At 48.1% G+C, this 26,867-nt stretch overlaps 1 protein-coding gene across 3 annotated transcripts; it reads right to left on the bottom strand.

The window, feature by feature from the left end:
- Window positions 1–316: 316 nt before the first annotated feature.
- Window positions 317–21,944, bottom strand: ST6GALNAC4 (ST6 N-acetylgalactosaminide alpha-2,6-sialyltransferase 4). Of its 3 annotated transcripts, XM_048513028.1 has the most exons (7): window positions 21,423–21,944; window positions 18,406–18,488; window positions 14,650–14,717; window positions 9,053–9,238; window positions 5,591–6,003; window positions 4,252–4,359; window positions 317–1,074 (listed from the first exon to the last, which is right to left on the bottom strand). In XM_048513028.1, exons 3-7 carry the CDS (start codon window positions 14,659–14,661, stop codon window positions 885–887), a joined length of 909 nt encoding a protein of 302 aa, XP_048368985.1. In that variant the 5' UTR covers window positions 14,662–14,717; window positions 18,406–18,488; window positions 21,423–21,944; the 3' UTR covers window positions 317–884. The 3 variants fall into 3 exon arrangements, with proteins under 3 accessions (XP_048368985.1, XP_048368984.1, XP_048368986.1); XM_048513027.1 differs by lacking the exon at window positions 18,406–18,488; XM_048513029.1 differs by lacking the exons at window positions 18,406–18,488; window positions 21,423–21,944 and having other exon boundaries at window positions 14,650–15,095.
- Between the last annotated feature and the right edge of the window lie 4,923 nt (window positions 21,945–26,867).

The raw sequence follows: 26,867 nt of genomic DNA, 5'->3' as shown, positions 1-26,867 counted from the left end.
TTGGCCGTGCTTGCAGGGGCTGATGGGAATTGTAGTCCATAACATCTGGAGTGCCAAAGGTTCACCACCACTGGCCTATAGGGCCGTGGTGGCGAACCTTTGGCACTCCAGATGTTATGGACTACAATACCCATCAGCCCCTGGTCATCAGCCAATGGTGGAGTGCATGCTGGTAAGGGGCGTGATGGGTATGAGTCCATAACATCCTGATACTGCCAAAGATTCCGCCATCCTCTATAGGGGAGGGACATCACTTTCAAACGATCACCTGTAGAAAATCAGACGACCCAAAGAAAAGTTCCTGCAAACAATCCTTTCTGTGGCATGTTGGTTTTACTATTTTCACTCAGTTTTTAGATGTACAGACAGAGGCACAGAAGTGGTATTATCCACTCTACCAACCCCAGACTCCACCAGCTCATTCTGTAGTAGTCTGTGCAGATCAGGCTCTCTATCACACCTTGAACGAATTTTTTAAAATGTGCCTGCAAGATCCTTTGAAGAATTGTGGGGCGGGGGAGCTTCCTGCCTCCCTTTTGGGAAGGTTGAATCCATAGATAGAACCAAAAAACCCCCCCAAACAAACACAGCTTTAAAACACAGAGGCCTACTATGTGCCCAGCACAGGTCTCTATAAAACCCACAATTATATTAATCCTGGTTCAGTACTAGGACAACAGTCAGTGGAGTAAACCCAGGGAGAGACCTTCTCAAGGTGGCCGCTTTGTCCTCAAAGACCCTTCCTCTTCACTCTCTCCCTTCTGGGGGCACTTCAACTTGAGCAACTCTGTTGGCATGGCTCCGCAGGAAACCACAAGGGCGCCACTCGCAAACAGGCACAGCTTTCCAAGCCGCAACCGTGTCCGGTAGCCAGAAGTCCCCTGCTAGCCACCTGGCCATGAAGGATGAGTGAAGACAATGTTCCTTTTCTTGGCCCAGCGAGAAAAGACAGCCTTCTCTGTGATGAAACGGTGCCCCCCGCGTGGGGCTCTCTCGTGCGCCAGGTACATCCTGCATTCATCCAGCCGGCCCTTCTCAAAGTAATGGTAAGGCACAGGAGGCTGGCTCTTGTCTCTGCCGAAAACAACAGCAAGAAAGGGCAGGATTAGAAACACATCTGGCAGGGATGTAGATTTCTAATAAAAATCATAAGTGTTTCCATGTCCAGCTGGGGTGAAATTATTCAGTAAAAGCACACATTCTCTAGAATATTCTGAACCAAACTTTTCCTAATGCTACCAGAGATGCTCCAAATAAATTTAGAGTCCTGTGCCATAAAGGATTTCTTTGTTGAGTTTATGTCATTAAGATTCTTAAAGAATCCATGTAGGGTCCAGTGTCCCTGGAGTGTCATAGGTCGATTCCGCACTTGCGTTATCGACCTAAGTTCGAGCTGCGTTCGACCTAAGTGCTCCGCACAACCACTGGGATCAACGTGGTTTTGTACCAGCTTCACCCCGTGTAATGGTCAAATTTCCGACTCCAGTTGGGAACTACTACTTTTTCAGGGAACCACGCTCGAATTCAGCTCGATTCCAGTAAAGTGTGGAATCTCTGGTGCCAGGAGTCCCCCATTCAGCCAATCACAGCTGAGTGTTTCGGGCATGCGTACAGCTGGCCAATCAAAAAACGCCACCTTCATCCCTCCATTCCTCTGGCAGTTTTTTTAATAGCATTGATTCATTGAGGAGATGATAGAGCGGAACGAGGGTTAAAGTAGAAGCAGTAATAGCCAATCGGAACGGGCGGCCCGAAGAGGCACAGGATGAGATTCCGCCCTCCGAGCTGGGATCAAGCTGGTTGCAGTGGGGAACAACTATGGCTTCGACCTACAGAGTCAGTACCCTTCTCAGGGAACTGGGTCAAACTTATTTTACTCGTGTGCGGAATCGCCCATAGTGTCCCTGGAGAAACTTGGAGCAATTCCTATTTCGATTGAACGTTGGTTGCGCAACCGGTGCCATTTTGATTGTTTCAAAGAGGCCTGGAGCTCTTGCAGCAGATCTTAACACACTGAGAAGCTTACGTGGTCCTATGTGGTGAGTGAAGCCGGGGTGATAGTCTGGTATGGTCAAGTTGTTTTGTGTAATTATGAGCACCCATGACCTTATGTGTCTTGTAAAATACTGTACATCGTTGAAGGCTATCGAAAACAGCACAGAACTAGCGGTCTGCCTGTGAATTGTTTTGTGTTGGATAATCTGCTCAGAGAGATTATACCTTTGCATTACAAGCAGAGTGCGCAGAGGCTGGAGCACAGCAGAAGTATCTCCCAACATGCATGTGAGCTTTGGCACAAAGAAAAGTCGGAGTCGTTTACAGTTTCTAATCTAATAAAAAGAGTATTTATCAGTGAACTCCATTCTGGACAGAAAGGTAGATAGATAGGTTCACTAATCTAATCTAATCTAACTGGATGGGGATGGATGCACTCAGCATCCATCCTCTCTACACACACGGTGCAGCAGAAGAAGTTAAGGAGTGAGAAAGGAGTGAGCCGGAAGGAAGGAAGTCCCTGAGAGTATCAGTCTAACATCAAAGGGATAGTACCACCATGATACAGTAAAGGTATCAATTCCTGGATCCCTATCTAGCATTTGGCTTACTAGTAAAACAGTGGCGTAGGAGGTGAAGAGCTCGTGTATCTAATCTGGAGGAACCGGGTTTGATTCCCAGCTCTGCCGCCTGAGCTGTGGAGGCTTATCTGAGGAATTCAGATTAGCCTGTACACTCCCACACACGCCAGCTGGGTGACCTTGGGCTAGTCACAGCTTCTCGGAGCTCTCTCAGCCCCATCTACCTCACAGGGTGTTTGTTGTGAGGGGGGAAGGGCAAGGAGATTGTAAGCCCCTTTGAGTCTCCTACAGGAGAGAAAGGGGGGATATAAATCCAAACTACTACTACTACTACTACTACTACTACTACTACTACTACTACTACCACTACCACTACCACTACTCTTCTTCTTCTTCTCCTTCTTCTTCTTCTTCTTCTTCTTCTTCTTCTTCTTCTTCTTCTTCTTCTTCTGTGGCTGAGGCAGGAAACAGCGTACTTCTCTTCCAACATTTAGAAGTACTTTGGGATAAAACTGCTGAACAGTTTGAACAAAATAAAGAACGTATTGTCGAAGGCTGGAAAACCCACCAGCACCAAAATAAAGAACAATCTTATGACATAAACTCAACAAAGAAAGCTTTTTGACACAGAGCTCCTTGCTCTGGTCATATTATACCGTGTTTTTCCAGTTTGTGTACCAAATAAATTCAAGGCCTGTTCAGCTTGTAAAACAAAACACAAAATGTATGTTGTGTTTGTGAGATGTGAGAGACTGAATAGGTCTACTTCCAAAGAGGAAGGCACCTAGCAAAGTTTAGCTATACTTTTAAAACTGTCCAGCTGGACTGGAGGTCTAATGAGGAAACTACAAATTGATTTTATGAGATAATGTATTTTCTGGAAAGTTTCCCAACTCCTGACTCACTGTTGCTGTGAGCTTAGAAGTCATGTGAACAAATCCTTTGATTTTTAAGTTTAGCCTTACAACAACCTTGTGAGGTAAACTTAGGTTAAGAGGCAGTGACGGGGCTCCAGGTCACTCAGAAAGCACGGCAGAAGGTGATCACTGCTGCACAGAGGATTATCGGCTGCCCTCTCCCCTCCTTGGAAGAACTCTATAATTCCTAAAGCCTAAAAAAAGCCCAAAATATTCTGAGAGACCCGTCTCATCCAGCACACTCTCTTTTTGAACTGTTACCGTCCGGCAGACGATACAGGTCTATCAAAACTAGGACAAAGAGGCTTAGAGACAGCTTCTACTCTAGAGCTGTGGCTATGCTGAACTCCGGGGCTTCGTGTTGATGTGTTTGGGGCTGTGTAGGGATGGGTGGAGGAAGGGGAAAGTGAGGATGGGGTATGAGTCCGAAATTGTGTGCATCGAGGAATGCTGCTGTAAATTTCGCTGTGCGTGCACAATGACAATAAAATGCTTATGCTTATGGTAACCTGAGCCTGCGTCTCTCAGATCCCAGTCAAAAATGCCAACACCACAACACTGGCCCAGAGGCCTCAGGAAAAAAGACAGGGCCACCGGCCGACAATCGCTTTGTGTCCTGTGTACATCTTAGGATGAAAAGGATATATCTAAGGATGTATCTACTCATATGGTAGTTCGAGAGTCACCCCCCCATCCCAGCTAGAAAAAAAACACCACATAGACTTGGGGCACTATTTAATGACTTCACGATCAAATACCTGCAGTGGCTTTCATTGATCATGCCAAAGACAAAGATCTGCTCACACATCTCCATTGCCAAGACCATGGTGAACCAGCCGGTACTCAAGAAGGATCCGGACTTCATTCTGAAATATGAGAGACACGTGGCTAGTGAGAGGGAGGGAGGGAGGGAAAATGGTCCTTGTCACTAATGTGACAAGACAACTCCCGGTTTATATATGCAGCTGAACCAAGTGATTCTACTTTAGTGGGACTATACCCCTTCAGGCAAGAATTCACACACTTCAGCGCTGCACTATGAATTATAATATTGCCGCATGAAAGGTTTTTATTGACAGAGCAAAAGAGCAGGCCAGAGAGGAGTCTTTCTCCAAATACTGTGGTTCTATTCCAACACAGCACCAAACAATTATGCACTAACCACCGTTTAGAACCTACACCAGCGGTTCTCAACCTGTGGGTTGCGACCCCTTTGGGGGTCGAACGGCCCTTTCACAGGGGTCGCCTAAGACCATTGGAAAGCACATATTTCTGATGGTCTTAGGAACCGAGACACAAATAATTTTATGGTTGGGGGTCATCACAACATGAGGAACTGTATTAAAGGGCTGCGGCATTAGGAAGGTTGAGAACCACTGAAGAAGAAGAAGAAGAAGAAGAAGAAGAAGAAGAAGAAGAAGAAGAAGAAGAAGAAGAAGAAGAAGAAGAAGAAGAAGAAGAAGTAGAAGAAGTAGAGGAGGAGGAGGAGGAGGAGGAGGAGTTTGGATTTATATCCCCCCTTTCTCTCCTGCAGGAGACTCAAAGGGGCTTACAATCTCCTTGCCCTTCCCCCCTCACAACAAACACCCTGTGAGGTAGGTGGGGCTGAGAGAGCTCCGAGAAGCTGTGACTAGCCCAAGGTCACCCAGCTGGTGTGTGTGGGAGTGTACAGGCTAATCTGAATTCCCCAGATAAGCCTCCACAGCTCAGGTGGCAGAGCTGGATTCCTCCAGATTAGATACACGAGCTCTTAACCTCCTGCGCCACTGCTGCTCTCTATGGTCTAAGTTTCCAAATGCACAGTTAAAGAAGAGTGGGTTTTTACATCATGCTTTTCTCTACCTTTAAGTAGTCCCAACGAGGCTTATACCACCCTTCTCTTTTCCTCCCTACAACAGGCAGTTGGCTAGACACAGCGTATAATAGACGTCTCTCTGTGATAACACCTCTGAAGATGCCAGCCATAGATGCAGGTGAAACGTTAGGAACAAGATCTACCAAAACAATGGCCACACAGCCCAGAAAACTCACAACAACCTATCAAAGATGAGTTGCACCATATTCACTAGCTGTGGATGTCCTTCTAGCAGCCCTCACCTGTCCTTCCCTGTCTCAACCTGGAAGAGGTCATCACAGTAAGCCATCATCCTTTCAGTCAGTATGTAGAGCTGTAGGCTGGGGTACATCTCCTTCACCTTGACGAGAGTCCTGTAAACCATGCCCAGCTTCTCTCTGCTCATCAGTTTCGCAGGCCCCCAAATGACGTAGACGGTGTCCCGGGCCTGTTTGAAGAAGTAGGACTGGTTCTTTAGCAGCAAGGGAATACTGGTGTGGGAAACCACCCGGAGGGTGCTCCGGGCACCTACGTCGTCCTCATAGCCTTGCGTGGGGGCCTGGTTCATACGCAGGACACACTCTTTGCCGTCAATCTCCTTCCCCGAGTGAGAACCCAACATCTGCCCTGAGCTGGAGACCACAGCGCACTGACGGCACGGGTTTCGAACCAACGGCTAAAGGGAAAAGAGAAGCAAGGTTAGAGCGCATTGGAGAGAGATGGCGAGGCTGAGGTGTTTCCTTGGCCCCCTTTCGAGGCTGAACCCAAAATGGCGGGAGCACATCTCATGACAGTTTTTGCTCCCTGCCCAAAGTACTAGGGGCCCTTTAGTGGGTGCACCAAAACAGTCCATTAACAGCTGGTGATTTCCTCTCTCCCTCTAATGAAGTAAGATTCAACTGGTCTCCAGAGTCCCTGAATTCCAGTAGGGATGGACCCACAACAAACTACTCTGGGAGAGGGCAAGGCACCCCGCCCTCACTCTGACTTGCCTTCACAACATGATGACATAGCCAAATATGACTGGCTACATCGGCACTGTCAGGCTTACTACACGATCCCCAATTGGCTGGGATTTCACAGGGGAGGCCATTTTTAAAAATGGCATCAGGGCAACTGCCAACTGGGCCGTGAGCAGTCTGTGAACAAAGGCTTCAGGCAGTGTTCGGGCCTGAAAAAACATCCTTTTTGGATTTCCAAATTAAATCAAATCTGATCAGTAATTTCCTTCTTTGCCTGAAGGAAAGAATAGGGCTAAAGCAGGGGTCTGCAACCTGAAGCTCTCCAGATGTTCATGGACTACAAATTCCATCAGCCCCTGCCAGCATGGCCAGTTGGCTCTCTTTGGTTGGGCTTTGTAGTTGCATTTCCCATGATTATTATTTTTTGTGCTGATTGATGGCCATGCTGGCAGGGGCTGATGGGAATTGTAGTCCATGAACATCTGGAGAGCTGCAGGTTGCAGACCCCTGGGCTAAGGGAATGGGCCACTGGCTCTGAATATGGAGGTCATGGTTTCAAATCCTTGCTCTGCTGTGGTCCTCACCCATCTTCACTTAGCTTTGCTTTCTGTTAAAGGGGAATGCAATCTGGAAGATTTTCTGTTTGAGTTTTTTCTCTCCATTTTTGGAAAGCCACACATTCACTTCGCTCTCCTTACATCTTTAAAACGGAAGCAACGTTGTTTGTACCAAGTGGTTGTAAAATTAACCAAAAGATAATAATGCTAGGGCAAGGCTTTGAACATTCAAAAGTGCTATACAAAGGCCAAACAATATCTTTTTAATAAATAGTTCTTTGCTAACTTTCCTGAAGCAAAACGAATATTCCCTCCCACCAACTGAGGCATTTTGATCAAGAAGGAATGAAGCTTAGATCAGACACTGTTTCCCCACAATCTCGCACAGTACCTGGGCTTACGCGATGGCTAAACTGCAGTGCCTCTTTTTTAAAAACTGTATTTTACAAAATGTACTTCCTGCTTTCTGCCCTCACCAGGGCCACCAAGGCAGTTAACAAATTAAAATGTATATAACATCACATTTTAAAGCCATTAAAGCCAACCAAAAAGAATACCACCGTGCCTTTAAAACAATGAAAACGTCACCATTCATCACGGCTACTTCCCTGGCCTAACTTTTTCTAATTTTTACCCACCCAAATCCGATAACAAGTATTGCAGATATCAGGCTGCCACTCTGCTGTTTCGAGTGGCGAACAAAAATGCCTATGTCCCAATGCAACAGGCTAGGTAGATGAAGGAGGATTAGGCTGACTTCAAACTGAAAACAGAGGCAGGGGCGTAGAAAGGAGAGACGCAGTCAGAGGTGGGATCCAGTAGGTTCTCACCAGTTCCCGAGAGTGGCTTACTAATTATTTGCGTGTGCCAAGAGGGGGTTACTAATTGGGTCCGCTTTTCCATCTCCACGCCCTCGCCTCCCCGAGAGGCATCCTGCCTTTGAACGTGAAGGTTCCATATAGCAATTGCGACTAATAATGTCACTCCCTGAACTGGGTTAATCCCTTTCAGGTACTGCAATTCATGGATTCTCAGCCTTTCATACCTTTTATCTCACCTGTCTCTATCAAAGAACCTGTGTGTTTCACCACTGCTATGCTCAGATTTGTGAGTTGGGGCATTTTCTATAATGTGATGATGATTTAGAAATGACCTGGTGCAAAAAAAATTTTGGGGTCGTGGTGGGGTGGCTGCCCATGGGGGGGGGCATCCAACTCAGGTTTTGCCCAGGGCTCAGGTTTGCCTAGGTACGCCTCTGCCCCCTTTGCTGAGGGGGGGCTGGCGAGGGAACCTGTTACTAAAAATTTTGAATCCCACCACTGGACGCAGTCCAGGGCGGCCAATCTGGAACTCATTCTGCCTGAAAATATGCTGGTTGCCAGTGGTGTAGTGCCAAGGGGGCGGGGGGCCGTGCGACACACCGGGCACACACTGGTGTGGGGGTGTTCCGGGGCAGGGCCGTGCGCAGGGTGCACGCATGCCCCGGGGTCAGTTCCCCCTTGCTCCTGCCATGCTGGCTGCGGACGCTAAGACCACTCTCTTATGTCTGTGATGAGGGTCTCTCAGGATCAAACTAGATTATACTGTGTGTGGCAGGGGAGTGTAGATTCAATTTAAACCCATTTTCCTTACTTCTAAAAATGCTGCAAGAGCCCAACCCTCACAGTGTGGGGGGGGGGGGAGAAGAAGAAGAGGAGGAGGAGGAGGAGGAGGAGGAGTTTGGATTTATATCCCCCCTTTCTCTCCTGCAGGAGACTCAAAGGGGCTTACAATCTCCTCTCCCTTCCCCCCTCACAACAAACACCCTGTGAGGTAGGTGGGGCTGAGAGAGCTCCGAGAAGCTGTGACTAGCCCAAGGTCACCCAGCTGGCATGTGTGGGAGTGCACAGGCTAATCTGAATTCCCCAGATAAGCCTCCACAGCTCAGGCGGCAGAGCAGGGAATCAAACCGGGTTCCTCCAGATTAGATACATGAGCTCTTAACCTCCTGCGCCACTGCGCCCTGTCTCCGCCCCATTCAATGCCATTTTCAATAAGTAAAAAGGAGGCTCTTATAGCTCTTGCAAACAACATTGTGTGTGTGTGTGTGTGCGGGGAGGTACTCCTCATAACTCTGTGCCACTGTAACCAGAAGCATAGGGTCCAATTAGTCAACGCCCTTGATGTGACAGCAGTCCCGGCTGGCGTCAAGGTGTCAATGCCCCACCTTGCCATCAGGAACACTGACGTAGCCCTCAAACTCGACAGACTCGGACACTGCTGGCAAACGTCCTTCTGGTTCTTCGGAGCGCTGACAGCTGAGCCAACACAGCGCCGTGCAGAAGTGAGGGCAGAGCAAGAAGTAAAGGAAGGAGCAAGCGCCCAGAACAGTCAGAGTTAGGAACAGTCGGAGCTGAAAGACAAGGTCAGAAGTTCCTGTTAACAGTAGCCGGAGTCACACCTGCCCCTGAATTACCTTGCAGGCACAAGTTGAAAAAGCCTGCCCTGCTGTTACAAAGCGGCCAGAATGTTATCGTATTTTTAGTACACAAGCGAACGTGCAGCCTGTCCCACCCCAAGGGTAACAGTACGTAGATTACTTTATCCCATCCCTCTGGGGAATCTTCAAATCTAGAATCTGAGACTCTTCTGGAGACTGTGCAAGGCATTTTTCTTTATTTTTAACATTTCAGTAAATTTAACACCCCGTCCTTCCCCAGCCAAGGCTGGGTTCAAGGCCGCTTATGCACGTAATTTAATGACGTCAAATTCATAAAATCAGATTTGAATAACACGTTAAAACTTTAAAACACAACATTCGCTATTGATGGCAACTAATCAGATGTCATAGGAGCCCTGTACAGCCGAAAACTCATAATTCTTGTCCTATTAGAAGAAAAAGAAGAAGAGTTTGGATTTATATCCCCCCCTTTCTCTCCTGTAGGAGACTCAAAGGGGCTTACAATCAAAGGGGCTTACAATCTCCTTGCCCTTGTAAGCCCAATCTCCTTGCCCTCAAAGGGGCTTGCAATCTCCTTGCCCTTTCCCCCTCACAACAAACACCCTGTGAGGTGGGTGAGGCTGAGAGAGCTCCGAGAAGCTGTGACTAGCCCAAGGTCACCCAGCTGGTGTGTGTGGGAGTGCACAGCCTAATCTGAATTCCCCAGATAAGCCTCCACAGCTCAGGCGGCAGAACTGGGAATCAAACCCGGTTCCTCCAGATTAGAGCGCACCTGCTCTTAGCCACTACGTCACTGCTGCTCATAAACCAAGTCTGGTAAATGGTGTGATGCGATGTTACCCCATGCGTCAACAATGGCACAGCGCTTGCACAGGAAACTATACTCTGTTCCACATAAAGAACTATTACATGTCCAATCACTAGTTATCAAGACGGGGAAGGATGGCGCAGTGTGAAGGGGGAGTAGAAATGGCGCCGCTCAAGCTGGCAGGTTCCCCTGGCAGCCACAAACTGAGGTGTTGCTTCGCTTTGGCAAGTTCCTCAGTACTTGTGGAGAGCGACCTCCTCCTGTTTCTGTTTTAAAAAAAGGCAAGTTTTGCCAACAGTCGTACCAGGCAATGGAATGTTCTTTGTTCAAACTGCGGTGTTTCGTAGCCACACAGAATGATGTTTTTAATGAGGCAGCACTGAAAACCAAACCTGTAATGCTAATTTTCTTTCAGGATTATTTCCTTAAGCAGAAGCACACAACTTCCTCTTCCTGCGAATCGCCACAGACCGAATATACCTAGTTCTTTATGTGGAACAGAGCATAGTCAGTGGTGGGATCCAGAAATTTCAGTAACAGGTTCCCATGGTGGTGGGATTCAAACTGTGGCGTAGCGCCAATGGGGCTGGGCGGGGCACGACGGGGGCGTGGCCGGGCATTCTGGGAGCGGGGCATTCCTGGGCGGGGCTGTGGCAAGGACGCAGCGGGAAACGAATGCACGCAGGCTGCCACGTACGCCGGTGCACCTCCCGCTAGAGTGCTTCAAGTTCTGTGCGCTACTGCTGAGAGGAGGGGCGTAACTAAGGCAACAATCACGTGGCAAAATCACCAATTAGCAACCCCCTCTCGGGACACACAAATAATTAGTAACCTACTCTCGGGAACCTGTGAGAACCTGCTGGATCCCACCACTGAGTATAGTCCCCTGTGCAAGCGCTGTGCCATTGTTGACGCATGGGGTAACATCGCATCACACCATTTACCAGACTTGGTTTATGGGATGGTTTGCCACTGCCTTCTTACAGTCACCTATATTTAAACCACCAGCAAGCTGGGTACTCATTTTACCAACCTCGGAAGAATGAAAGGTCGAGCCAACTTGCAGCCGGTAAATCTGAACGCGACTTCTGTTGGGATCGAACTGAGGTAATGAGAAGATTTGACTGCAGTATTGCGCCACGGGGGCTCCCTCCCTTCCTCCTTAGTACCAAATATTAGGACTAATAGGACTAATTAAGACTAATTAAGAATTAGGACTAATAAAAGGAAACACTTCTTCACACAATGTGTGATTGGTGTTTGGAATATGCTGCCACAGGAGGTGGTGATGGCCACTAACCTGGATAGCTTTAAAAGGGGCTTGGACAGATTTATGGAGGAGAAGTCGATCTATGGCTACCAATCTTGATCCTCTTTGATCTCAGATTGCAAATGCCTTAACAGACCGGGTGCTCGGGAGCAGCAGCCGCAGAAGGCCACTGCTTTCACATCCTGTATGTGAGCTCCCAAAGGCACCTGGTGGGCCACTGCGAGTAGCAGAGAGCTGGACTAGATGGACTCTGGTCTGATCCAGCTGGCTTGTTCTTGTGTTCTTATGTTCATAAATATCTGTTTGTTCTAACGGTAGACCATCAGCAGGCTCATCAGTAGCTAGCAACTGTCTCTGCTCGGGTAACCTACATCCCTCACTCACAGAACAGGGTTGTTGTGTTATTTTTTTGTGTGGTTGTGCTTTAAGCAGCTAGAAGCTTTTAAGAGGCTTGCCCGAGATGTAGTAATTGTTTTACAGCCTGTTAGAGGAAGCTACCGAAACTAATTAGCAAAGAAGCTTAAAGGAAAGGCACTCCAGTTGAACTAGAGGAAGGCTAATAGTTCTTCCTTTGTAACAACAGTCGTCCAAGCTATTCAGTTGGGGACGGAGACCTTCTGATGCGATACCACAGACCTGTGTTCTGTTTCCTGTGTAGAGGGGAAGTCTCTGCCTGTTTTCTGGTCTTGAAACCTTTGAAGGTGAGAAGTCGGAAAAGTACAGAGGTGCAAGAGCTGTGACAGGACACTCTCTTTTCAGGATGGTTAGCGGCAGATGTGGGTTCAAATTCTGCTCCCTCACCAGCGAGGCCCACTGGGTGACTTTTGGGCCAGTCATTCATTCTCAGTCTAACCTACCTCATCAGGTTGTTGTTGTTACACGGATGAAATGGAGGTGGGGAGAAGCATGTAAACCACACCCACTTCCTTGGAGAAAAAGGGGGGGGATATAAGTATTCTACTCTGACCACATTCAGGAGTCGCATGATCTGTGACCCGTAAATGTGGCCGGAGTCAAATGGTCTGGACCATAGGTGTCAAACTTGCGGCCCTCCAGACGTTATGGACTACAGTTCCCATCATCCCCTGCCAGCATCATGCTGACAGGGGATGATGAGGCTGCTCAGTCCGACGCCTGAATATTTATATCCCCCTCTTCCAGAATATTTACGTTCCTCTTTTCCTCCAAAAAGTAGATGAGCATGAACACCGCTTATCGTCGTGTGTGCTTTTCCACCTCTTCAATTTGAAGCATGAATGAAAACTTCTTGGTCGATGAAGCCTTCAAACTCAATTGAACACTTCATCAACTAGAACATTTCCATTGTGTACAAGGTACAAAGAGAGAAGCGAGCGCCAGCACAAAAAACGAGCTATGTTGGAGCCGGACACCCAAACAGAGGTTTCTATTGACATTTAAAAGCAACCATTATGTATGATTTAGAAGTATGGGATCTGGCGTTGTGTTGCACAGCTGGGCACTCTAGAATCAAACCACAGTTTGTCTCAGTAAAAGACTGTATATTCCTTCCTAGCAGAACTCAACATGCTGGACCTTCTTTGTTTTAGAATCCTCCGCCTGGGCCCTAAGGCCTACTTAGCCCTGCAGTTTGTAAAAGGCAAACACTGCTGAGAGTCGTTCAACTATAAATGCTCTTGTACCAAAGTACCATGTTAAATAATGCATTAAAATTGTCGAAGGCTTTCACGGCCGGAATCGCTGGGGTGCTGTGTGGTTCCCGGGCCATATGGCCGTGTTCTAGCAGCATTCTCTCCTGACGTTTCGCCTGCATCTGTGGCTGGCATCTTCTGAAGATGCCAGCCACAGATGCAGATCCTCTGAAGATGCCAGCCACAGACGCAGGCGAAACATCAGGAGAGAATGCTGCTAGAACACGGCCATACAGCCCGGAAACCACACAGCACCCAAATGTATTAAAATGTATCTGACAATGGCAGTGAGCAAATATGAATGATAGTTGATAGTTCCATGGGAATGTCAACTCAATGCATGGCAGCTGTGAAAAAGGCAAACTCTATGCTGGGGATCATTAGGAAAGGAATTGATAATAAAACTGCAAAGATTGTCATGCCCTTATATAAAGCAGTGGTGCGACCGCACTTGGAGTACAGTTCTGGTCGCCGCATCTCAAAAAGGATATTGAGGAGATAGAAAAAGTGCAGAGAAGGGCAACAAGGATGATTGAGGGACTGGAGCACCTTCTTTATGAGGAGAGGCTGCAGCGTTTGGGACTCTTTAGTTTGGAGAGGAGACGGCTGAGGGGGGATATGATTGAAGTCTATAAAATTATGCATGGGGTAGAAAATGTTGACAGAGAGAAATTTTTCTCTCTTTCTCACAATACTAGAACCAGGGGGCATTCATTGAAAATGCTGGGGGGAAGAATTAGGACTAATAAAAGGAAACACTTCTTCACGCAACCTGTGATTGGTATTTGGAATATGTTGCCACAGGAGGTGGTGATGGCCACTAACCTGGATAGCTTTAAAAAGGGCTTGGACGGATTTATGGAGGAGAAGTCGATCTATGGCTACCAATCTTGATCCTCTTTGATCTGAGATTGCAAATGCCTTAACAGACCAGGTGCTCGGGAGCAACAGCCGCAGAAGGCCATTGCTTTCACATCCTGCATGTGAGCTCCCAAAGGCACCTGGTGGGCCACTGTGAGTAGCAGAGAGCTGGACTAGATGGACTCTGGTCTGATCCAGCTGGCTTGTTCTTATGTTCTTAAAGATAATTTTCATATTCATTTGGAACTATATTCTAATGCGGAAGCATACAATTTTCTCAGCTGCTGCACCTCAACTGACCATACTAAAGTCTTTTTCGGAGACAGAGTATGCATGCTATAATCTGCGACATGTAATGTCTGGGTCTCTTTCGCCTGACTCTGCCTTAGACCGTCCGACATCAGGTGTGAGAGAACTAATTTCCAAGTGTGCAGGGCACAGATTTGGATTGGGACTACAGCGCAAGGAACTTCATCTTTCCCCTTGACACTGGAAAAGCTGAAAAGGCTCCGGGGAATATTACTGTCCCTGTTAGGTGGATGGACGTGTGCTGATGGGCTATACATCAAGCGAGTTCACATTTTCCAAAAGGGAGTTCCAAACCCAGATGTCCAACAGGGCTGCCTCTTTCACAATTCGAACACTCCCCCCAATTAAGAACACATACTGTGTTATCCCAACAAAGCTTGCAAGGACAGAAAAGTACAGAGAAAGTTAAACAGAAGGGTTCTGCCCATAATCTCCAGATACTTACAAACACCCACATCCTTTTAAGGTCTTATCGGCCATATATTTGCCTTGAGTTCGAAGGAGTTCAGTGCCCTGTAAAACACACACATAAAAAAAACCAGGATACACATACGATTCAAGAAATCAGAGGTGCATCACCAGGGCAAGTGATGTTGGTAAGAAAGCAATTGCTCATCTGCTGCCCATCAGTTTATTAGTCAGTTTCTGGGCGTAACCCGAAGCACTCGTTCTTATCTTTAAGGCCTAGAGATGGCATGGGGCCAAGGTATGTGAAGGACCATCTCCTTCCATATTCTCCAGCCTGCCAGTTAAAATCTGCCTCTCGGGTTTTTCCCTTAAAAGCCCCTGCTCTCATCAGAGGCAAGAGATAGAACCAGTGGTGGGATCCAAAAATTTTAGTAACAGGTTCCCATGATGGTGGGATTCAAACTGTGGCGTAGCGCCAATGGGGCTGGGCGGGGCATGACAGGGGCGTGGCCGGGCATTCTGGAGGCGGGGCATTCCTGGGCAAGACGCAGCCGCTGCACCGGTCCTTGGGCGGGAAACGAATGCACGCAGGCGCAGGCTGCCACGCACGCCGGTGCACCTCCTGCTAGACTGCTTCAAGTTCTGCGCCCTACTGCTGAGAGGAGGGGCGTAACTAAGGCAAAAATCACGTGGCAAAATCACCCATTAGTAACCCCCCCCTCGGCACACACAAATAATTAGTAACCTACTCTCGGGAACCTGTGAGAACCTGCTGGATCCCACCTCTGGATAGAACATTTTCTACAGTGGCATACCTGAAACAAAGGCACCCACAGCAAGTACTGAAATTGCACCCTCACCCCAAAACGGTGCCCCTGGGGAGGGGGGGAGGGAAAGGGTGCTCTCAGCCTCTTGGCAGGCGGCGAGTGGGCGGCCAGTGAAACCCGTAGCGGCTGCAGTAGCAAGAAGATGTCAGATGCGAGGCAACCAGTGTTTCCCCCCCTGCTTTTTCCTCCCTTCTCTCTCTGGAATAGTGGTTCTCAACCTGTGGGTCAGGACCCCTTTGGGGGTCGAACGACCCTTTCACAGGGGTCGCATAAGACTCTCTGCATCAGTGTTCTCCATCTGTAAAATGGATAAATGTTAGGGTTGGGGGCAGAGGTGGGATCCAGCAGGTTCTCACAGGTTCCCAAGAGTAGGTTACTAATTATTTGTGTGTGCCGAGAGGGGGTTAATAATTGGTGGTTTTGCCACGTGATTTTTGCCTTAGTTACGCCCCTCCTCTCAGCAGTAGCGCGCAGAACTGGAAGCAGTCTAGCAGGAGGTGCACCGGTGTGCGTGGCAGCCTGCGCCTGCGTGCATTCGTTTCCTGCCCAAGGACCGGCGCAGCGGCTGCATCCTTGGCACAGCCCCGCCCAGGAATGCCCCACCCCCGTCGTGCCCCGCACAGCCCCATTGGCACTACGCCGCAGTTTGAATCCCACCACCATGGGAACCTGTTACTAAAATTTTTGGATCCCACCACTGGTTGGGGGTCACCACAACATGAGGAACTGTATTAAAGGATCGCAGCATTAGGAAGGTTGAGAACCACTGCTCTGGCGCTTCTCATGTCTGCCTGGCCCCAGTTGGGGGCGGGGGTGGTAGCCCCATGGGAGGAGCCATGGGTGGAGCTCCAAAAAAGCAGGAAAACAGCTGCTTCTTCGTATTCATGATGATCAAGGAGGATGCCGCCCTGAGGAATGGCAGCAGGGGGCTCTCGGGCCAGTGAACAGACACAGCAGCGGGCAGGCAAGCAACAGGCAGGCAGAGGCTTGTGGGTGGGGGGATGGGGGGGAAGTGTGACTGAATGCACCTCTCCACGCGACTTCTGCAAGTGGTACCTGGGGCATCAGTCCTCTCTGTTCCCATCCCAGGTATGCAGAGGCGTATTGGAGGGCGGCACCTGCTGCCCAGGGGCGGGGTTCGGGGGTGTCGAGCCATGCCCCACCTCTGTGCTGGCCGGCTCTGGCCTCTCTGCAGGCTCTGGGGACAGCAGGAGACGGCCTGCAGGGAGGTGGGGGGGTTGATGGCACGCGGTGCATGCCTTTTGTCACATGGGGGGCGCTGAAAGGCGTGCGCCCGGGGACATGGGTGACCCCATGTTGCTAGGGTGGCACGCCACTGATTTTCTGGTTGGCCCCTAGATTGTGGAATGCTCTCCCGCTTGCGGCTAACCTATCTATTAGGTGCCAGGCTAAAATCCAGAGGCTTTTATGTAGGGGATTTACCAGGGTTTTTAATGGTCTCTCTGCTTTATAAATGGCTTTTTAATAGCTTGTTTTTCAACGGCAAGCCACTTTGAACAGGACATTGAAGAGCTGTGCTGCTCTTCAAATAAATAACAAATGTATTCATTTATCTTATTTATACCCCACTTTCCACCCTCAACGGGGGTTCAAGGTGGCTTGCAATATTATCCCCTCTTGCATTTTATCTTCATCAATCACCCGGTAAGGGTTTTCACTGACACCGCGTGTCCATTTAGTCATCTCGGCCTCCAAGCTGGTGTTCTTTCCCTTTTCTCACCTGCAAGACCCCACAAAATTATGGGGAGAGTTTGGAATATGGTGTGGGTTAGACTGTTGACCCACAATTGCTTATACTGCTGGGATTGTTAGTTATTGAAGTGATTTTATGACTGCACGTTAGCCGCCCTAAGTCTGGCTCTGGCTGGCGACGGTGGGGTATTAAAGCCAGTGGCGTAGCAGCAGTGGCGTAGAAGGTTAAGAGCTCGTGTATCTAATCTGGAGGAACCGGGTTTGATTCCCCGCTCTGCCGCCTGAGCTGTGGAGGCTTATCTGGGGAATTCAGATTAGTCTGTGCACTCCCACACACGCCAGCTGGGTGACCTTGGGCTAGTCACAGCTTCTCGGAGCTCTCTCAGCCCCACCTACCTCACAGGGTGTTTGTTGTGAGGGGGGGAAGGGCAAGGAGATTGTAAGCCCCTTTGAGTCTCCTACAGGAGAGAAAGGGGGGGGGATATAAATCCAAACTCTTCTTCTCTTCTTCAATAAATAGTATAATAATAATAGAATTTAACCAGGCTTATTTTTTTAGCAGGCTTGCTTAAGATCCCTCCCTGAGTCTCAGGAATGCTGGCAGAGCTTGCTGGGACCAGTGAAATATCGGGCCTAAATGGCATGACCCCACTCCCCCCCTGGCTCCCCACGGCCCCCAACACGCCCACTTACGGAAGCTAGCAGGGAGGCCGTGGCAGGGTGGGGCTCAGACAGGCGCCTTGGACGGGCGCCACAGCGGCAGGCTGGCTCCCTAACCCCCCAACCACAGCAATAAGCTGACATAGACTAGTCAACTCAGAAAGCTCCCCCACAACACTCCAACTTCTCCTGCTACTATCTCAAGGTGCTGACTCATGCATGTTACTCACTGTTTCGTTTACTACAGCTCTATCTGCTGCCCTTTGTGAAAAAAAACCTCTTCAGAGTCTGTAATCAAGGCTGAGAATCAATTAGAAAGAGGCACTTGGAAAGAGCAAAACCCATCTTAGATTGTTTGGCTGCTGGAAACAAAAGTTCCTCTGAGTCTCTTACTCTCTTCTTAGGAGTCATAGCAGAGCAGGGCGTAAACCACTAGTACGTGCCCTTTGAAGTAAATGCCTTCTTCTGAAGCTTCTGACACTGTTGCCTTTCTTATAAAGTGAGTGAGAAAGAGAGTTCAACTTTCTCATGGCAGTTAAAAGTTGTTTAAACAGAAAAGAGATAAAATTAAGATAGAAGACTGTTGAGGCTACCGTAGCTGATGTTTATACTTGATGTTTATACTTGATCTCACTTCTTCGTAGCTCCCAACATCCTCCAGTGACCAGCTTTTCCCCTTTCAATTCATCAATCATCAGCAAGATGAGGAACAATAAAAATAAAACACGATTAAGAGCAACTAGAAACCAGTTAAAACCGGACAAAAGAAGCATAAGAGCCAGAACAGTGGGTTTGCCGCCAAGCTGAATCATAGAGATTTGGTGTTCGTGCTAATTACTTTCCACTGCATTGTTCTTTTCATTGAGAGGCAGGTGCCAAGAAAAGCCTAAGAAATCTATGTTGAAAATGTATGTTAAACGCAGGGCAATAACCCTTGCTATACTTGGTTTCACATAAAGATGTTAGTAGATTGCATATCCCTCCGCCGCAGAACAAAGCATGCCGGACCTTCTTTGTTGTAGAATGCTCTGCCTGGGTCCTGGAGCCTACCTAGCCCTCCCCCCGCACCGATCTGTTTGAAAGTAAAAATACATGTTGGGATAAATGCTCTTGTCTCAAAGTACCATGTTCAGTAATGGTTTTGACAAAGCGGTGCATAAAAATGAATTTAAATTATCATATTCACTCAGGATTATATTCTAATGCAGAAGCGAGACATAAACCAATTTCACAGGGCTGGTAAGGCAGAGTTATTCTGCCAGGCTTTTCACCGACAATGTGTATCCATTTAATCATCTTGGCCTCCAAGCTGGTGTTCTTCCCCTTTTCTCACCTGTAAGACCTCACAAAATTATGGGGAGAGTTTGGAATATGGTGTGGGTTAGACTGTTGACCCACAATTGCTTTTACTGCTGGGATTGTTAGTTACTGAAGTGATTTTAAGACTGTACTCTGAACATGTACATCAGCCGCCCTAAGTCTGGTTCTGGCTGGCTAGGGTGGGGTATTAAAGCCAATTAATAACAACAACAACAACAACAATAATAATAATAATATAATTAAACCAGATTTATTTTTGAGCAGGCTTGCTTAAGATCCCTCCCTGAGTCCCAGGAACGCTGGCAGAGCTTGCTGGGGCCATTGGAATACCGGGCTTAAAAGGCACCTGGGGGCATGACCCCGTGTCCCCGCCCCGCCTGGCTCCCCAAGTCCCCCCACGCCCACATAGGGAAGCCAGCGGCAAAACACTTTGTTTTTGAGATCTGATGAAACTGGGCTAGCCTGAGCTGTCCATTTCACTGTTCTTGTTGAAGACGGCTCTTGTTATTTCATGTTCTACAAAACATATTAACTCCTTGGGCTCACTTTGGGTTTCTTACAAAGGAAGGAACCAGTTGGCGAAGTCTGCGCTACATACAGCCCACGAGCCGCACAGAAGCAGAACGACGTTATTTACATAGCTAAAATTATCTCACTGCATATATCATTCAACGTAGCACAGCAAACAATGAGAGGGTTTCGAGGTTATCAGAAGAAGTCATATGCAGTCTGTATTTTCATAGCAGAGGACAGAAACTGTAATACTTGGACAGCAATGCTTGGGTTAATGGCAGCCGGTAAAATTTTAAGAATCTGCTACTCAGGAAAAAAAATTAATTACCCTAAATAGGTTCCAATAAATCCAGACACGCCTGAATGCAAGCCCTACAATGAAATAACACCAGGGCGAGTGATTCAATCAGGTTATCAAGGACAACATCAGAGCAGGAATGGTGGCCACCCTATGGCGCCAATTGGCCATGCTGGCAGGGGCTGATGGGAATTGTAGTCCATGAACATCTGGTAGCCTTGTTGAAGGCTTTCATGGCCAGATTCAACTGGTTCTGGTGGGTTTTCCGGGCTGTTTGGTCGTGGTTTGGTGGATCTTGTTCCTAACCTTTCGCCTGCATCTGTGGCTGGCATCTTCAGAAGTGTATCACAGGGGGAAGTCTGTTACACACTGTGTCCAGAGAGAAGGAAATATTTGGGGTATATATTGTCCATGTCCCAGGGTGGGGAACCAATCAGTAAGTTGTATTGTGGAAGGCTTTCACGGCCGGATTCAACTGGTTCTGGTGGGTTTTCCGGGCTGTGTGGCCGTGGTCTGGTGGATTTTGTTGCTAACGTTAGGAACAAAATCCACCAGACTCTATTCTTCAACGGAACAACCAGAAATATAATAAAGAATGTTTAGGGTGGAACTTGTTATGCAAAGAAGTGGTTGATAGCATTGTGGCGCGGGTGGCCAGCCACCGATGCAGGCGAAATGCTAGAAACAAGATCCACCAGACCCCAGCCAAACAGCCCAGAAAAACCACCAGAACCATATGGTAGCCCGTTGAATAAGCGCCTGCCACAAATAATGCTCAATTAGTTACATTCCAAATCGTGCACTTCATCGCAATCTCTACGACTGGGCCACGATACAAGGCAGAAAGCAAAGGCCACGGATGGTAACAAATTCCTTCCAACTCTGCCTAATTCCAGAGTTAAGACTGGGGCCTTCAGGGTTGTTCATAACGGGCAGGAAGGAGTCTCTCTGGCGGTTAACACCTGGGCTGACAATTCTAAATACCTGGCCCCAGGTTACAGTCGGACAGGTCCCAATCGATCAATGAAATGAAGATGGTTAGAGCACCCACCTTGCATGGCCACGTCAGAAGGCCAGGCAGGTGTGGAAAACATTAAAATATGTTTTTGATGCCAACCCCAATTGGGGCAGCTCCCGGATCCTTTCCCCAAAGGGCAGCTACTCACAGAGCTGGTTATTTTCACAGGATCTTTGCTTCTCCACAGCCCACCAGAGCAGTTCCGCAAGAAATGAAACGAAAAGAGGAGAACGAGCCTCTTTCCAAGGCTGATTCCGCATGGGCCAAAAACAGCGGTGTGAAAACGGTGTGAAAACAGTATAAACCCTTTTACACCCTTTAAAACCCTTTTACACCATTTTCACACTGCTGTTTTTGGCCCATGCGGAATCAGCCCCCAACGGCGCAGAAACAAACCCTAGCCACCTGGGACTGCACTCTGCACATGCTCGGACGCGCTCGTGGCTAATGATCACGCTTACCTGGGAAGCACCACGTCAGGGGGGGGGAAGGGGAGCGCCACAGATGTCCCGGAGGAGGGGAGTGGATTCCGAGCAAACCCGCCCGGGATCGGGGCCCCGGCTGGGAAGGCTGGCTCCAGAGCCCTGCGGGGTGCGCGGGGGGCCGGGCTGCGGCAGACGTGGAACCGAAAGCCGACTCGATTGCCGGCGGACGGCTTTTCCGGGCTGCCTCCTCCGCCCCTGGGGAGCAGCCTGCCCCGGGGGCTCAGCGGAGGGCGGCGCTTCTGCCTCGGCGTTCCCGGCCCGGGGAAAGGCCTTGCCCAACCCCGACCAGCCTCCGCCGGGCCCGGCAGCCAGCATCGACCGAGGAGGGGGCGGCGGCGACGGCGGCGCCTCTCCAGAGCGCAGCGCAATTGCGCACGGGCCCGGGCGCGCCGAGCTTGGCTGCCTGCCTGCCTGCCTGCCTGCCTGGCGGGCGACCTCTTGCCGGGCCTTCCTTTGGCCGCCCCTGGCAGCCCCCCTGCCTGGCACCCCCTGCCGGCCCTTCGCAGCAAGCCGGGCAGAGAAAGGCGAGGCTTTGGCCAGCCTGCGGGGCTGGGGAAGGCTCATCGGGAGGGCTGCCTGGTCTTTGGGGGTCGTACCCGCGAGGACTGGTTCACACGACGGGGGTTGGGGAAAGCACGCATGCAGGCCAAACGCGTGGGCGCGCTAACCAACGCTTTCAACCTTTCTTCTTCCGTGCAAACGCATGCTTCCCATATTGATCGACTTGGGTTTGACAGAACACCAACTGGAAACATATTTGTCGTATGGTATCAAAGTTCTGGTTAGCCAGAGGATGTTCTGTGCGACCGTCCGACATTGGTTTCATTCATCGGGCGCGCCTTTGCGCTGCTTCTCATTATTCCCAGTGCTCAGCTTCCCTGCACCATTCAAGTTTCCATTCATTGAATACACCTGAGCCAAAGCTTCTACAGTATGTATGTATGTATGTATGTATGTATGTATGTATGTATGTATGTATGTATGTATGTATGTATTTATTTATTTATTTATTTATTTATTTTTGAGGCTTTTATACCGCCCCATCCCCGAAGGGCTCTGGGCGGTGTACAACAGATAAAAGCAACAATACAGGATCATTAAAAACATTAAAAGGCAGCAACAATTAAACAATTAAACAGTAGGATAGGATAGGATATTTAATGTATATACCAGGGGTAGGGAACCTGCGGCTCTCCAGATGTTCAGGAACTACAATTCCCATCAGCCCCTACCAGCATGGCCAATTGGTTCCAGGGTACGGGAACCTCGTGACTCTCCAGATGTTCAGGAACTACAATTCCCATCAGCCCCTACCAGCATGGCCAATTGGTTCCTACCCTAGTATACCTACCGTCCGATCCCCGTTCCCCAAGGAGGCTCAGGGAGTGATTACAACATAATAGGAATAACAATAACATGATAATACAAAACTATAAGGCTACATATAAAGACAATATCCATTTCAGTGGATCCACAAATCAACAATTCAAGATCAAAATAATACTATCAGGTTAACATGAAATAATGAAATAACAATAATGCAATAACAGCAATATAACATAACAATATCCCCGCTACAATTCCACAACAACCCAGCCTACAATAAGCCTGCTTCATAACAATTAGCACCTGGTATCCTACTTGAATGTATGCAACAGTGAGCAAGATGAGGCATTATTAGTCTATCTCAGGGGTAGGGAACCTGGAAGCTCGAGGAAGCAGAGCGCATGTAGCCTCTTCTGCCCCTTGCACTCGCGGCTCCATGAAAGGCCGAGCAGCTGAAGTCCCATCCTTTTCCCACCCTGCAGGCAGCAGAGGTGGGCGCATCTAATAGCACTTCCCCTCTGCGCCTGCCCCATTGGAGTGGAGGCGGTAGAGCTTTCCCAGCAGGACCAGCATGAAGGCCGAGCCACTGATCCATCCTTGCGCCGCCCTGCAGGTGGCAGCGACAAAGCAGCATCCATGGCCGGAGTAAAAGGTTAAAAAAAAGCTTAAGTATACACGAGTGTTATCTTTATTTGAAATGTCAAAAATTATTTGCGGCTCCAAGTGTTTTCTTTTCCCATGGAAAACGGGTCCAAATGGCTCTTTGAGTGTTAAAGGTTCCCTACCCCTGGTCTATCTTGCCTGCCATCTAGCTTTAATTCACGCTTGGCTCAAGTTACAATATGTGTTTTTATACAAAAAAGATTTTATACAAAATCTACAACGGACGAGAAAAGACATCGAACTTTAAAATATACAGCAAAATAAGATTCAAATAGAGTGGACATAAATTACAGCACTACCTCACAGGGTTGGCTTTTTGTAATGTTTCTGTTCACTTATATTGTTGCACTTTAACTTATGTACTATGCACTGTTTATAATATAATATTTATATTGACATGTCATCATCTGTTATGAACCTTCTACTCAGTGGTTCTTGTGATCTTATCTGTGAAAATGTTGCCAGCTTTCTGAAACATTACCTGGCTCTGCGTAATTATTCTCCACGAAAGAGTCATGGTTAATTTAGCTCTCTTTATGTTCTGTATACAGGGTCTGTATGTAGACATTTAATGTATATTTTAATAGGTTCAGTAAATGGATAAATGTTCCTTTTTCGTTTGTAATATTGTAATGTTGTAATTTATAATGCCAATAAAGGCTTCTGGCTGGGATATAATATTTATGTATCTACATCATGTGCCTTGTCATATATTTATATACAGCTTCATTGCTGTATTGTCATTCTAGCTTGGGTTTTGGCTGTATATATCCCCCTTTTTCCACATATGTTCTATATACTTACATGAGTCAATTAGTGAATCATTTGCATTCGATTATTTCAAGAAGAAAAGTTGCAACAGTCTCAATGAAAATAGGGTCATGTTGTTCAGAAGGTTCAGGATAGCAACCGAAACTGCAAGGGCCATGGTGAATTATGGGATGGAATTTGCATATCTGACTTGGTTCTTGAGCAGTGAAAGAGGGAATGGGCTATAGTTTCAGTCTGATTTTGGTTGCTAGAGCAGAGCCTTTGAGTTTTATCAAGATTGATAAACCTGCCACAAAGAAAAGAGGAGGACATAACATTGAATCTGGTGAGAGCCAGAGCTTGTCTTTGTGTTGGATTAACCAAGGTAATTAGACAATTAGCTATTTGGCCTTAAGTGGCAGGGGGGATTGCTAAACTAAGAGGTGAGCAAGTCCCTTTGGCTGCATTGGTCAGTGTTTGGAACTCCAGATCGAGAAGTTTCGCTGTTAAGGTGTTATAAGCCTCACTAGAGGAAAGCATACAGAGTGATTCCAGGGGAGAGGCCAGTAGATTCGACTTTTTAAAAAATTATATTGTGCCACAACATAGATTTGCTGTCTCGTAAGAAGAAGTGGATGAAGCTGGAGGAATCCTGTTGGTAATGAATTTTGAGCCAGTATTTGGATGTTCTAAGGCCTACGGGCCAATTGGCCATGCTGGCAGGGGCTGATGGGATTTGTAGTCCATGAACATCTGGAGAGCCGCAGATTGCAGACTCCTATGCCATAGTCTTGAATGTAATCTGTCCTGTTTACAGGCATATGGCTGCAAAGGGGACACAGTTAGGAAGGCCCATTATTTTATGTAGGAATTTGGATTGTAAGGTGTCAGTAGTTTGATTGCAGTGATCCAGATTGGGGACCCGTATAATATCTGTGACCCGACTCTGGCATTAAATACCTTAACTGCTGCAGGGATGTATCTGTTACCAGCATTGTAAAAGAAACAACAGACTGCTCTAGAGCTGTTGGAGGCTATGGTTACACACCTTTGAATGTGAATGGGACATATTGCCTTTTTGGACAAATTTTATTATTTTGTATACCACAGTGTTAAGGGGGGAGGGCAGAGGTGGGATCCAACCAGTTCTCACCACTTCTCTAGAAGTGGTTACTAATTTTTTCAGAGTGCCGAGAAGGGGTTACTAAAGCAACCTCCCTGCCCAATAGGGACTGGAGGTGCGTGTGTGCAGCGGCGCCACTGTTTGAATCCCATCACCATCGGAACCTGTTATTAAAATTTTTGGATCCCACCACTGGGGGAGGGATTGCATCCATCATATTTACATGTGTCATGTTTTCAATGCCCTAAATGTTTTTTTCCACGCTGGGGAAATGGGAGGGGGAGGTTCTGCTTGGGCTCCCGGGGTTGCTATAGATTCTCCACCAATCGGAAGCGTTCCCTTAGGAGAGGTTGCGAATGGGCAGAAGACGGGGCTGTGGTGATGGAACAGCCAATCAGAATGCTGGAAAAACTGGATGTTTGCACCTACGTAGCTGCATTTGCATTGTAAAAAATGAGGGTTTTTTTTTTTTTAAAGTAGTTTTGGCCAAAGAGGCAGGAAGAAAATGGATTATTTCCCCTGACCTCAACTCAATTCCGTCTCAGAAAGCGGGCACCCATGTGAAGGAAAAAATCTTGGATTCAAAAATAATGGATGCAACTCATTATTATGCTGTGAAGAACTCACCAGAATTCAGAGAGGACCGTGACTGGCCCAACAAGACATCCAGCAGGCTTCATGCATAGGAACAGGGAAACAAACCCAGTTCACCAGATAAGAGTCCGCTGCTCAGGTGGAGGAGCAGGGAATCAAACCCAGTTCTCCAGATTAGAGTCCACCACTCTTAACCACTACATCACGCTGGCTCTCTAAGACAGAGGAACAGAGGGGTAACCTTTCCACTTGCTGTGCTAGTTTTCTGTGCAGGAAATCTTTAGGAAAAGGAACTTGCAGACTTCTGGCTGGGATTCGTTGTGCCGCATTTTGTTCTCCGGCTTGTGAGAACCAAGTCAGGGAGAGCACCATCGAACTAGAGTCTGCCCAACCCTAGAGTAAAGTCCTGCTTCTTAACCACTACTACAGCTAAGGTGACCAGATGGTCACCTTGTAAACCTGGGACGGTTTGCGCACGGCCACAGGAGCGCACGGCCTTCTGGGGCGCTGTCGTTTCCCGCCCTATCACAGGGCAGCAAACAGCAGCGCCCCAGAAGGCCGTGCTCTGTTTGACACTTACAAGGAGCTGCCGCTGCCTTGCGCCCCAGAAGGCAGTCAGCGGCAGCTACTCCCAAAATCCCGGGACAAATGCAAAAGGAACCAGCGAGAAGCGGGACAGAATTATCTTGGCGGGATTGTCCCACCAAAAGCGAGATGGCTGGTCAGCCTATACTACACCCCACTGCTGCTAGACTTCAGATACCAAGCCTGGGAGAGATCCTGGACAGCCATTGAGAGTCCAAGTAGACTGCACTGTGCTTGTCGGATATGGAATATAGATCCGGTTGCTAAATGGATCCTGTGCTTCATTAAATGCTTATGCGGCTGCTTCTATGTCTGCAGGATTGAGCTTGCATTTGTAGCTGCCCCTAAAACTGGGTTCAGCAACGTCAGCCTGAAATGTC

This window comes from Sphaerodactylus townsendi, linkage group LG12 (genome assembly GCF_021028975.2).
Source record: "Sphaerodactylus townsendi isolate TG3544 linkage group LG12, MPM_Stown_v2.3, whole genome shotgun sequence".
In the NCBI taxonomy this organism is placed as follows: domain Eukaryota; kingdom Metazoa; phylum Chordata; class Lepidosauria; order Squamata; family Sphaerodactylidae; genus Sphaerodactylus; species Sphaerodactylus townsendi.
This window is presented reverse-complemented; position numbering and strand designations above follow the sequence as displayed.